The 11,620-nt window shown below is 56.2% G+C and overlaps 1 protein-coding gene across 3 annotated transcripts; it reads right to left on the bottom strand.

Moving 5' to 3' along the window:
• Nucleotides 1-1,329: 1,329 nt before the first annotated feature.
• On the bottom strand, nucleotides 1,330-10,482 carry TRMT1 (tRNA methyltransferase 1). 3 transcript variants are annotated; one of them, XM_007469077.1, is made up of 17 exons: nucleotides 10,392-10,482; nucleotides 9,885-10,169; nucleotides 9,744-9,799; nucleotides 9,351-9,493; nucleotides 8,998-9,185; nucleotides 6,658-6,773; nucleotides 6,437-6,549; nucleotides 4,300-4,448; nucleotides 4,042-4,128; nucleotides 3,888-3,957; nucleotides 3,658-3,792; nucleotides 3,480-3,565; nucleotides 3,031-3,139; nucleotides 2,868-2,944; nucleotides 1,928-2,047; nucleotides 1,708-1,837; nucleotides 1,330-1,508 (listed from the first exon to the last, which is right to left on the bottom strand). In XM_007469077.1, exons 2-17 carry the CDS (start codon nucleotides 10,142-10,144, stop codon nucleotides 1,359-1,361), a joined length of 1,989 nt encoding a protein of 662 aa, XP_007469139.1. In that variant the 5' UTR covers nucleotides 10,145-10,169; nucleotides 10,392-10,482; the 3' UTR covers nucleotides 1,330-1,358. The 3 variants fall into 3 exon arrangements, with proteins under 3 accessions (XP_007469139.1, XP_007469140.1, XP_007469141.1); XM_007469078.1 differs by having other exon boundaries at nucleotides 9,885-10,088; nucleotides 10,392-10,466; XM_007469079.1 differs by lacking the exons at nucleotides 4,042-4,128; nucleotides 10,392-10,482 and having other exon boundaries at nucleotides 9,885-10,388.
• Nucleotides 10,483-11,620: the final 1,138 nt, after the last annotated feature.

Here is an 11,620-nt window from a genome sequence, read left to right as displayed (position 1 = left end):
TTATCCACACCACCTTTCCAGGCCCAGGAGGGTGAGGGGAAGTGCCACAGCTGGGGGAGATTTCCTCCCATGCCAGAGCTGGCAGAACCTTCTAGTAGGTGCCTCCCCGGCAGGTCCCCACAATCCTGGGCCTCTCCGTCACAGGATCACATAGCCCCAACTCACAGGTCCTTGGCCCTCATCCCACAGTGGGGGCCACTTCAGGGCGGACAGTGATAAAGAGGCATTGGGTAAATATCTTGGAATGGTGGTAAAGCTCAAGTTCCTGCTGGGCCTCACAAAGGGAGGGGTGCTGGGTACCACAACGTAAGCAGTGACACTGTCAACATTAACACTGTCCCCTATCCCCAGCAACCTCCCACCGGGTCAGTCGTACTTTGCCCGGTGCATATCTGGGTGACTGCAGGAGCCCCAGGCAGGCCCTCAGCTGCCACCCAGCACCAAACTGTCACGCCCCACTCAGAAATCAGGTGAAGCCCAGGACCCCACAAGTAACCTTCCTACTGTCCCAGGGAAGCAAGAGTAAGTACAGTTCTAAACATACGAGTTAACTCTGGTATCCCTACAAGGTGGGTTCTGGAATTAGGTTCATTTTACAGATGGGGATGAAGCAAGGTAAACGGTGCTTGCAGAGTCCCACAGCTACCACGTGGCAGGGTGGGGATTCTGCCCCAGGCCTCTTCGTTAACGCTGCCCCCCGCCCCTGCCCTGGGGGGGAGGGGTTGCAGCAGGCTGCCGGGTGCCTCAGTGTGTGAGCCCGAGGGGCCGCAGGGCAGGAAGCACCTGGTCTGGAGCGGATGCATGAGGCGCCTGGTTCCGGTCCGGCTTCCGCCACCGGGGCCCTGGCGGGAACTGGGCCAGAGAAACCAGGCGGCGAGGTGGCGGCGGCGGCGGGGGCGCGAGTCCATAGACGGGCGCGGGGTCTAGAACCCCAGCCTGCGCGCGTGCCTGCGTCCAGGGGGCGCGCCCACGCTGGGAGGGTGGGAGGAAGGGGAAGGGGGTTAAGGTCCCTGCGGGCGTGAGCGCACGGCTGCCGCTCGGTGGCCACGTCGGAAACGGCAGGCGCCAGCAAATGGGTGGCTAAGCACCTTGCAGGAAGACGATCATCCCCACCTCCCCAAAACAGACAGAACACTCCCGTCAGAAACAATGACAACACTTCATTCAGGCAGGGACAAACACAGCCCAGATGCACAGAGCTCCCCAAGGGAGTTAAAACAGATGGACAGAGGAACAGACCCTAGACAAGCAGCTGAAGAGATGGACAGAGCCCCTCCAGCAGATGGACAGACACACCACAGGCAGCCTCCCCATTCAGACAAATGACAGTCAGGGGAAGGTGAAAAGTCTTTATTGGCTCAGTCTTCGCCTGGACCAGCAGCAGCCCCAGGCCCAAGGGGGTTCTGATCGGGGGCCTCTGGACAGTCAGTGGGGGTGGCTTCAGCAGTGGCCTTGGGTGTCAGGGGGCTATGAGAGTAGCAGCACTGCTCCCCCCGCTGGCAGGTGCCCTGGTGGGAGTATGATGGGTGCGAATGAACCCCGGCCCGGAGCTCAGCAGCCTCTGCTGGGCTCCTTCCCTGGATGGGGAGCTCACTCCCACACACTTGCCTGACCCCAGTTCTCCCAGCCCTGCCTGCCCATTGGCCCAGCCCTGTTGCTGGGAGGCGAACCCACGTGTGCTCCAGTGGGGGCTGGGGGGCACCTCACCTCCTTGAACCTCTTGCAGGGAAATGTCTTGAGCTGGGCAGCCCGCTGGGCCAGGTCCTCATCCGGCTCCTTTCGCTTATTTTGGAGCAGCTTGCGTCTCTCTTCCATAGCTTCGCCTGCTGCCTTGCCTCTGTGTAGGGAGATGAGTAGCGGAGGCTCCGTCTGGCCTCTGTACCCACTCCCCCCAGCCAAGCCCCACCCCCATCCCACTCTCACTCACCGTGGCCGGGCGCGGGGCCGGGGACCCCAGTTGGCCTCGGGGTTGGCCTGGAAGCGCTTGAGTCCTCGCTGGCGGGAGCTGGGGTTGGCATCGTCCCGGATGGTGAAGTTGGCCTGCAGCCTAGGGAAATGAGGGTGGGGGCTGAAGGGCATCTGCCAGGCAGGCGGGCACACACCGCCCAGGCCGCCTGCCCACCTCAGTGCAGCTCGATGTGCTTTGGGAAAACTGTCTGCAGACGTCGGGTTTCTATCATTCCTTTAAGAAACATTTATCAAGTGCCTACGGTGTGCCTGAAGTCTGCGGCCAGTAAAGCTGACATTCTAACGCATAAGACAGGCAAGCAATGGGGCAAATCAGAAATCAGCGAATTATAACGTGTGAGGGCATGAGGTTAAGAGTTTTGGGGGAAAAAGCACAGCAGAGGGAATGGGGAGTCTGGAAGCCACGCAGAGGCCCTGAGGAGGGGCTGTGCCTGAGCCACGCAGAGGCCCTGAGGAGGGGCTGTGCCTGGTGAGTTTGGGTGAGGAGGCCAGTGTGGAGTTGGGGGGGGTGGTGGTGGACGAATGAGGGCAGGGAGGTGAGGGGGAGATGTTGCAGGGCCTGCAGACAGAACTGTTTCTAGTGAGTCAGGTGGGAGCCACGGAGGGTTCTGAGCAGAGGAGGGATGGGATGTGTCTGACTTGTGCTCACAGGTGCCCTCTGGCCGCTGCGGGGGGAACAGAATGCGGGGGTAGGAGAGCTGGGGGACCAGAGTGAAGGCCACTGCACTGGCCCAGGTGAGCAGTACTGGGACCAGAATAGGGTGAGGGCAGAAGGGGAGGGAGAGAAGTGGACGGATTCTGGGTCTCACTTGAAGAATGAACACATGTCTGTGAGGAGGAGGGTCTGTGTCGTCTGCGTCCCGAGCCTGTGGGCAGCCGTATCCGTGCCATGCCCCTACCTGGGCTCCACGCTGAGAATGCGGAATGCCGGACTGGTCTCCGACAGGCGCTCCCGTTTCACTGGACACTCCTTCTCCTGGGAGGCAAAGGGCAGAGGTCAGAGAATGCTGGCGCTGACCATCCCCTGCCTTCCCAATTCCATCTGGTCAGGCCTGGCCTCACCCAGCAGCGCATGATGTCCCAGAGGGCCGAGGAGGGGGCGTCCGTCTTCACGGCATTCTTACAGGCGTGGGAGAGGGAGACCCGGAAGCCAGCATGGAGGAGGGCAGACCTGGGGATCGGGAGGGATCGTGAGGGGGAGGGGAAGGCTGGACCCCAAAGTCGGTGCTGACCTGTGTGTGAGCGTGACCCTTGTTTCACAGACTGGCATGGCCGCACGTCTCCTGGTGACGACATTGCCTGCATAATGCCAGCCACCTTAACAGTAACACTATCCCCCTGGCCAGGGCTCATGGCTTCTAAGGGCTGTTCTAAGCTCTTGTGCATGAGAAGCCCTAGACCTGGGTTATGTTTGACCTCCATTTTATAGGGGACTCCAGTCCAAGAGGGACCCGACTTGCCCAAGGGCACCCAGGGGTCAGGCAGAGGCTCCACCCCAGGCCCGGCCTCACCTCAGCTGCAGGAGCCCGGGCGTGCTGCAGTGGATGGTGCTGCTCAGCTGGTCCAGCGTGTAGTAGAGAGGTACATCCAGGAGCTCCTGTGAGAGAGGACGGGACGGGTGTGGGGCGGACCGAGGAAGGATGGCTGGGCACCAGCGGAGCCTCCTCCCGGTCATGGCGCGGTCCCCACCTCAGCGACGACGCTCAGGACCCCACGGATCCGCTCAGCGGTGTGGAAGCGGCCAGGGTTGGCGCTCACAGCCTCTAGGACACGGCCCACGAAGTCTAGGTCGTGGAGGGGCTCTGCCCACATGGGGCCACCAAGCTATGGACACACAGGGACCAGATAAGCAGGGATCAGGACAGCCAGGACCCCCGCCTCCCCCTGGCCTTTCCCCCCGCAGCCCCGCCCAGCCCCACCTGGTGTCGCTGCCCACAGTGCTCACACTCTGGGGCCACAGGGGGGCCGCAGGCTGCAGAGAACTTGACCCTGCACAGAGAGGGGTGAGGTCGGGGGTGGTGACCCTGGCTGGGATGCCCCCTTCACCTTCCTCCCCAGCTCACCCTTGCTCACCGGCCACCAGAGGCTCCTGATGCTTTGCCAAGGCGCTGGAGGTGGAACGCCCCGCAGCCCACACACTGGAACACCAGCGCCTGCTTGCTGTGGGAGACAAGGGTGGCCACCAATTCCTAAAATTGCCACCATACCCCAACTCTTCCCTCAGGCTGACTGGGTCCCCTTTGGGCTCCCCAGGGCAGCCTTCCCTCCCCCAGCCCTGGGAAAGACCCCGTTACCTCCCTCATCCATCACCCTTCCCTACCCCAGGCTAACCTGGCCGAGGCCTTGACCTTGGCCTGGCCGGTGAAGACACGAACAAAAACGCGCACGTAGAAGTCAGCGCTGATGCTGAGCAGGGGCACCACAAAGCGCTGGTAGCAGTTGGCGTGGAGGTCCAGGCTGTGCAGGACAATCCTCAGGGCCTGGCGTGGGGGATGGGTGCCAGCCATCAGTCCTGCCCCCACTGCCACCTCCCCTACAGGGAGCCACACAAGGTGCTCGCAAGTACAGGGTCAGGGCCGGCTCCCTGGGTTCTCAGCCCAGCCCTGAGTGACCCTTGGCAAGTGACAGCCTCAGTTTCCTCATCTATGAAATCACACCAGTCTGTCTCTTTAAGGCCCTGGCACTAAATGATTAAGGAAGGGACTTCCCTGGCGGCCCAGTGGTTAGACTCCGCGCTCCCAGTGCGGTGGGCATGGGTTCCATCCCTGGTCGGGGAACTAAGATCCCACGTGCCGTGCAGCACGGCCCTCCCCCCCCAAAAAAAATGATTAAGGAAAGCACAGGCCCAGTAAACCAAACCTCTTCCAACTAGCATTCTCAGCATGCCCCATGCTGTGTGATGTGGCACAAGGACCTGCATTCCTCTGGGCAGGATACTGGGTGCTGCGAACTACTGGGGCCTTCTCCTTCCCAGAGGCTGCAGTAAGACTCTGACACGGGAAAGGAGGCAGCATTTTCCAGACTGACCTGACATCAGGGTCCTTAAGGAACAAGTACAAGAGCCCTCCTTCCCCAGCCCCTCAACATAGCCAACCATAACTTCTTGAATCCCCATAGCAACCTGGTGGGGTCTGGGTCATCATCATACCCATTTCACAGATGCAAAAACAGAGGCCCAGAAAAGGTGAAGTCACTTGCCCAAAGCCTCCAGCAAAAAACTAGGACCTGAACCCAGAGCCAAATGCAAACCTGGAAAAACTGCCTTTAAAAAATAATTTTGTGGGCTTCCCTGGTGGTGCAGTGGTTGAGAGTCCGCCTGCCGATGCAGGGGACACGGGTTCGTGCCCCGGTCCGGCTGGGTCCGTGAGCCGTGGCCGCTGAGCCTGCGCGTCCGGAGCCTGTGCTCCAGGGGCCCGCGTACCAAAAAAAAAAAAAAAAAAAAAAATTTTGTGGACAACCCTGATGGCACAGTGGTTAAGAATCTGCCTGCCAATGCAGGGGGCAAGGGTTTGATCCCTGGTCCAGGAGAATCCCACATGCTGCGGAGCAACTAAGCCCGTGTGCCACAACTACTGAGCCTGCACTCTAGAGCCCGCGTGCCACAACTACCGAGCCCACACGCTGCAACTACTGAAGCCTGCATACTCTAGGGCCTGCGTGCTGCAACTACTGAGCTCGTGTGCTGCAACTGCTGAAGCCCACGTGCCTAGAGCCCGTGCTTGACAACAAGAGAAGCCACCGCGATGAGAAGCCGCGCACCACAACAAAGAGTAGCCACGGGTCGCCGCAACTAGGGAAAGCCTGCGCGCAGCAATGAAGACCCAAAGCAGCCAATAAATAAATAAATAAGAAGCATAAAATTAAAGATAATAATAATAATTCTGTGGGAGTTCCCTGGTGGTCTAGTGGTGAGGATTCCAGGCTTTCACTGCTATGGCCTGGGTTTAATCCCAGGTCGGGCAACTGAGATCCTGTAGGTCATGCAGTGCGGCCAAAAAAAAAAAAAAAAAAAAACAAAGAAAAGAAAATTGCAAAGTTCTTGAAGTAGAGAATACTAGAAAGAATAATGTGATCACCCACTCTTATCCTGGGCAAAATTACTGCCCCACCCCACCCCCAAAGGGCCATATTTGGCAGCCATGCTCTCAGGAACTATGTGGGTTAAAGAACATGCTTGTTGGGACCTCCCTGGTGGCACAGTGGCTGAGACTCCGTGCTCCCAATGCAGGAAGCCGGGGGTCGATCCCTGGTCAGGGAACTAGATCCCACACGCGTGCCGCAACTCAGAGTTCGCATGCCACAACTAAGGAGCCCGCCTGCTGCAACTAAGACCCAGCACAACCAAAAAAATAAATAAATAGATAAATATTTTAAAAAAAAACACAAAGAACGTGCTTGTCATCGAAATCCTGGGATGCATCTGGCCCAGCAGGTCTGGGGGTGGGATGAGAGTTGGGAGGCCCCTCACCATCTCGTGGCAGGCCCGGCTCTTGAGGGCCATGGCCCCGTACTTGCTGTAGCATGTCTCCCCACTGTTCCCCGCCAGCACTGCCATGTCTGTGCAGGTCACACACAGCAGCCCTGTGGGGAGGGACCCGGCAGTGAGGACCCTCCAACACCCCAAGCCCTGCTCAGTACGTAACCCCCCCAACCCATCCCCACCCCACCCTTGCATCAGGCTGGCCTCACCTCCTTCACTCACAGCCTGCACAGCTGCATCCAGGAAGGGGGCGGGGCTGCCATAGGGGTCCAGGTCAATGACATCAAACCGCTCCGACACCTTCTGATGCTGGTACATCAGCATCCTAGGAGCGAGAGGGCCAGGTCCTCAGCTCCCTGCACCAGGGACCCGTGCTGTCCCCTACACACGTTCACTCATACAATGTGATGGTTTTGGCCTGGACTTGGGGGCCAGCTGGGCGGCTTCAGATCCTGGCTTATCCATCTGCTAACTATATTAACTTTTCCTCCTTGGGTCTGTCTACCTGTCTAACAGCGGCAATAAAAATAGGGAATTCCCTGGCGGTCCAGTGGTTAGGACTCCGTGTTTTCACTGCCAAGGGCCTGTGTTCAATCCCTGGTCGGGGAACTAAGATCCCATAAGCCATGCAGCGCGGCCAAAAAAAAAAAAAAAAAGAAAACCCAAAAACAAGAAAAACAGAAAAACAAGATGGCAATAATAATAGCCAATACCGACGTGGCACATATTTACCTGACACTGTTTCAAGCGGTTTATAAATGTATTAACTCATCTAATCACACAATCTTCAACAGATCTGAAACTATTGTTGTTCTTTGCAGGTGAGAAAATGCAAATGTTCCTGATCATGTAATTTATAACTGCAACCCTTCCTTCGTCCATCCCTTGTACCCTGTTATTTCACCCCTGCCTCCAGCACTTCTCACCTCTAGTTTACTACACAGTTTATTTATTTGTCATGATCATTGGTTATCATCTGTTTCCTATTAGATTCTTTTTTTTTAAAAAAAAAGATTTATTTACTATTTATTTATTTATTTATATTTATTCTTGGCTGCGTCGGGTCTCTGTTGTGGCACGCGGGCTCTTTGTTGGTGCGTGGGCTTCTCTCTAGTTGTGGCGTGAGTGTTTTCTCTCCTCTGCTTGTGGCACGCGGGTCGCAGAGCGTGTGGGCTCTGTAGTTTGTGGCACGCGGGCTCTAGTTGAGGAGCGCGAGCTCAGTAGTTGTGGTGCGTGGCCTTAGTTGCCCCGCAGCATGTGGGATCTTAGTTCCCTGACCAGGGATCAAGCCCGCATCCCCTGCGTTGTAAGGTGGATTCTTTGCCACTGGACCACCAGGGAAGTCCCCCTATTAGATTCTAATATGGTCAAGAAAACAAACATTTTTAATTCATTTATTTTCTGTAAAGGGTCAGGTAGTAAGTATTTTAGGCTTTTTGGGAGACATATGGTCCCTATCACATATTCTTCTTTTTCTAAACGTTTAAAAATGTGAAAAACATTATTAGATGGCAGGCCATAAAAAAACAGGCTGTGGGCCTCGCAGGCTGTAGTTTGCTGACCCCTGCATTATGAACTCCACAAGGTCAGGGATTTTTTTTTTTTTTTTTTTTTTTTTTTTGGGGTACGCGTGCCTCTCACTGCTATGGCCTCTCCCTCTGCGGAGCACAGGCTCCGGGCGCGCAGGCTCAGCGGCCCAGCCGCTCCACAGCATGTGGGAATCTTCCCAGACCGGGGCACGAACCCGTGTCCCCTGCATCTGCAGGCGGACTCTCAACCACTGTGCCACCAGGGAAGCCCCAAGGTCAGGGATTTTGTCTGTATTGTTTACCGATGCAGTCCTGACAGAAAGAATGGCTCCTGGGGACTTCCCTAGCGGTGCGGTGGTTAAGAATCTGCCTGCCAATGCAGGGGACATGGGTTTGAGCCCTGGTCCAGGAATATCCCACATGCTGCGGAGCAACCAAGCCCGTGCGCCACAACTACTAAGCCTGTGCTCTAGAGCCCTCGAGCCACAACTACTGAGCCCACGTGACACAACTACTGAAGCTTGCGTGCCTAGAACTCGTGCTCCACAACAAAAGAAGCCACCGCAATGAGAAGCCCGTGCGCCACAACAAAGAGTAGCCCCAGCTCACCGCAACTAGAGAAAGTCCACGCGCAGCAACGAAGACCTAATGCAGCCAAAAATAAATAAATAAATTTATTAAAAAAAAAAAAAAAGAATGGTGCCTGGCGCTGGATATACACTGGTTCACTTGACTGAATAAAAGTACAAGAAGTTGAGTCTAAAATGGAGACCGTAATGGTACTTATTTCCACCTCCGAGCACAAGCCACACAGCTATAATCAGTAACCCCTATAAAATACAGCAGGCCCCATAAAACTACTGTCCTTGTTTTATAGACAAGGAAACTCGGGCTCTAAGAGGCTAAGGCCACTCTCCCAAGGTCACAGAGCAAGATCATGACACAGCCAGGATTTGACCCCAGGGGCCTTTGTTCCAGAAAGCACCTTCCAGCAGCTAGCCTCTAATTCCCAGCACCTACCGGGCATCTGCCTGGCTGGGCTGTACAAGGTGGGCCACATCGTTGAGCTGCACATTACGGTGCATGAGATCCACGGCTTGGGCAGAGGCATCATTGGCAACCACGGATTGGAGCCCAGGCACCTCTAGCGCAAAGCGAATGGAACGTAGGCCGGAGGCTGCCAGGCCTTCCAGCACTCGCAGGCCTTCCTGTTGGAGTAAGCAGGGAGCCCCACTCACATCCATGCCTCCATCCTCTGCTGGGCGCCAAGGAGCCCCCCCTCCCAGCTCCTATCGCTCTCTCCCTCCAGGAGCCTTCCTTCTTTTACCACCCACTGGACTCCAGGGCTGCTACCTCCTACGTTCAGGCCCCACCTCGCAGATATCCCGCACGGCAGCTGTTCGAGGTTGGTCTCCCGGGGCCAGGTTTGCACCCTCTTTCAGTTCAGCCTTGTCCTCCTCTTGCTCCGACAAGTCCACGACCACCTTTTGCAAATCCTTCTCACCTGGCACCTTGACTGCAGCCATCAGAAGCACAAGTTAGGGGATATCAAAGCGCCACCTGAGAAACCTCCCCCTACTCTTCAGAATACAGAAGATTCAGGGAAGGAAATCTTCCCCAAAGTCCCTGGAGAAAGGCAGAGGAGCAGAGCCCAGGGCGTGCTATACGGCTGGAGTCTTTCTGGAAGGTAAGGGAGAGAAGGGGCGGGGCAACGAGAGAGCTCTGCGTGGCACCCCTGCCCACCAGGAGCCTGGACCTCTACTCACTCTGGATTCCTTTGGCCCCAAGCTGAATGCGAGCAAACTCGGTAATCACAGCACATCTGCGGGAGACGAAGAGTCAGTTCACACCCCTTCATCCTCATAGACCCACTGCCCTCTGCCAAGCTGACCCCGGACTCTGCTCACGTCAGGTCCCGGTTGAACTCCTGCACTGGGTTGTAGAAAACTTCGTTTGCGCTGGGGAAGACGATCTTGGCGGCCCCCTCAGTGACCGTCGTCTCCTGAACCTCAGGTGGGCGCTCTTCCCCGCAGGGCTCGGTGCCATTCTCCATCGCCGCTGGATTTGGCGGCCCTTGGGGCTGCCCCTCCATAAACCGGGCTCTAGAGAAGCTGCGGGCGGAGCGGAGAGTCAGGCTTAGCCACAGAACGATCCTCGCACGGGACATCCGCGGGCGCTTCTGCCCGCCAAGCCTAGTTCGGAGGGCGGGGGAGAGAATAGCCAAAGCATCAGAGAGCTGCTTTCCTGGCCGGATGGCCTACACAAGTGTCAAGTAGGGACTAAGGAAACCCTGTGACCTCAGTAAATTGACACCCCCCCCCGTCTTTGGAGGACTGTCCCTGAGAAGCCGGAAGCCCTCGAGCGGGCCCACCCATGGTCCGGATCCCTCCCCGCGTCGCCCAGGCCCCCCTCACCTTCTCTTGCGGCACCGAAACCCAAATTGGTCTCGGTGCACGTTTCCCCAGATTAGGACCTGGGCGCCGCCATGTTGGCACAGTGGGAGGGCAGATCATGTGACAGAATTTAGTCAATCATTGATGTTACCTATAGTGGGCAGCTGGGATCAAAATGCACGGCGGAAAGCGCTGAAAGTGTAGTGTGACGGCCTTAATCACTGCGGCTCCTCTGGGAGGGGACACCTCACTAGCCCCATATCACGGATGAGGAAGGTGAGACTCAAAAGGGGCGGTAAGCGGAGAAATCCAACACCTATTGATCGCCTCCTGTGTGCTGGGTTTTGTAAACACAGTATGTCAGGGCACCCTGCGGGAATAACTCAGACTCTGAAATCAGATTTCCTGCGTTTGAATCCCAGTCCTACCACATGCTCTTGACAAGTTACTTAAACTCTCTGGGCTTCACTTTCCTTACCTGTTAAATAAGAGCCCTAGCTTCCAAGATAGAGCAGAGATTAAACGACAGAATGCCTGGAAAATGTGCAAAGTAGGCTCTCTCACATAGCAAACCCTCAGAAGGTTCTAACCGGTGTAGGAAAGGAGACCGTAGTGTCGGTACTGACTGGTTCCAGCCCCAGCTTGCCTTCCTACTTGTTCTTAATGCTCTCTGCTTATATTTCCCCATTTGCAAAATGGGCAGAACTTTTTAACGTTCGTTATTGAGTTGTGATGAGAATTAAACGAGTTAGTGCAGGTAGAATGCTTAGAATGGAACCTGGCATCGCATAAGCATCGTACAAGTGTTAACGTTTATTGTTTCTTCTTGGGCCCGGTTTTGAATCCTGGCACCCGCCACCACTTCCTTGCTGTGTGACCTGGAGCAGGTTTCTTCATCTCTCTGTGCCTCCCTTTCTTATTTTCTATAAAGTGTGTGTGTCTGTGTTTATAAAATGATTCCTACCTAAATATACTACTGTGAAGTTTAAACGAGATAATCCCCTAAAGAACCTAAAACAGTTCCTGGCACAATAAACAGCAGATATTATTGTTTGCGTTTTTACAGGAAACTAAAGTTCCGAAAGGCAGAGCGACTTGTTTAAGGTCGCGGGACTAGATGGTGGCGAGGTCGGGACTCGAACTCTGCTGCAGAGCCAAGGTCCAGCCGGGGATTCCGAGGGGCCGAGGGAAGAGACTGAGGAGAGAAGGGGCGCGCTCGGCGCTCGGCTGGCCTAGCCTCGGGGGCGGGC

The sequence above is a fragment of the Lipotes vexillifer genome, unplaced genomic scaffold, assembly GCF_000442215.2.
Source record: "Lipotes vexillifer unplaced genomic scaffold, Lipotes_vexillifer_v1.1 scaffold1699, whole genome shotgun sequence".
NCBI lineage: Eukaryota > Metazoa > Chordata > Mammalia > Artiodactyla > Lipotidae > Lipotes > Lipotes vexillifer.
This window is presented reverse-complemented; position numbering and strand designations above follow the sequence as displayed.

What these genes read in the sequence shown, in the direction of transcription:
- TRMT1 (XM_007469077.1), bottom strand. Translation starts at nt 10,144, where the DNA reads ATGTCCCGTGCGAGGATCGTTCTGTGGCTAAGCCTGACTCTCCGCTCC. An exon ending in TCAGGAGCCTCTGGTGGCCG is followed by an intron (nt 3,958 to 4,041) that starts GTGAGCAAGGGT and finishes CTCTCTGTGCAG; the next exon opens with GGTCAAGTTCTCTGCAGCCT. An exon ending in CCCGGGCTCCTGCAGCTGAG is followed by an intron (nt 3,140 to 3,479) that starts GTGAGGCCGGGC and finishes CCCGATCCCCAG; the next exon opens with GTCTGCCCTCCTCCATGCTG.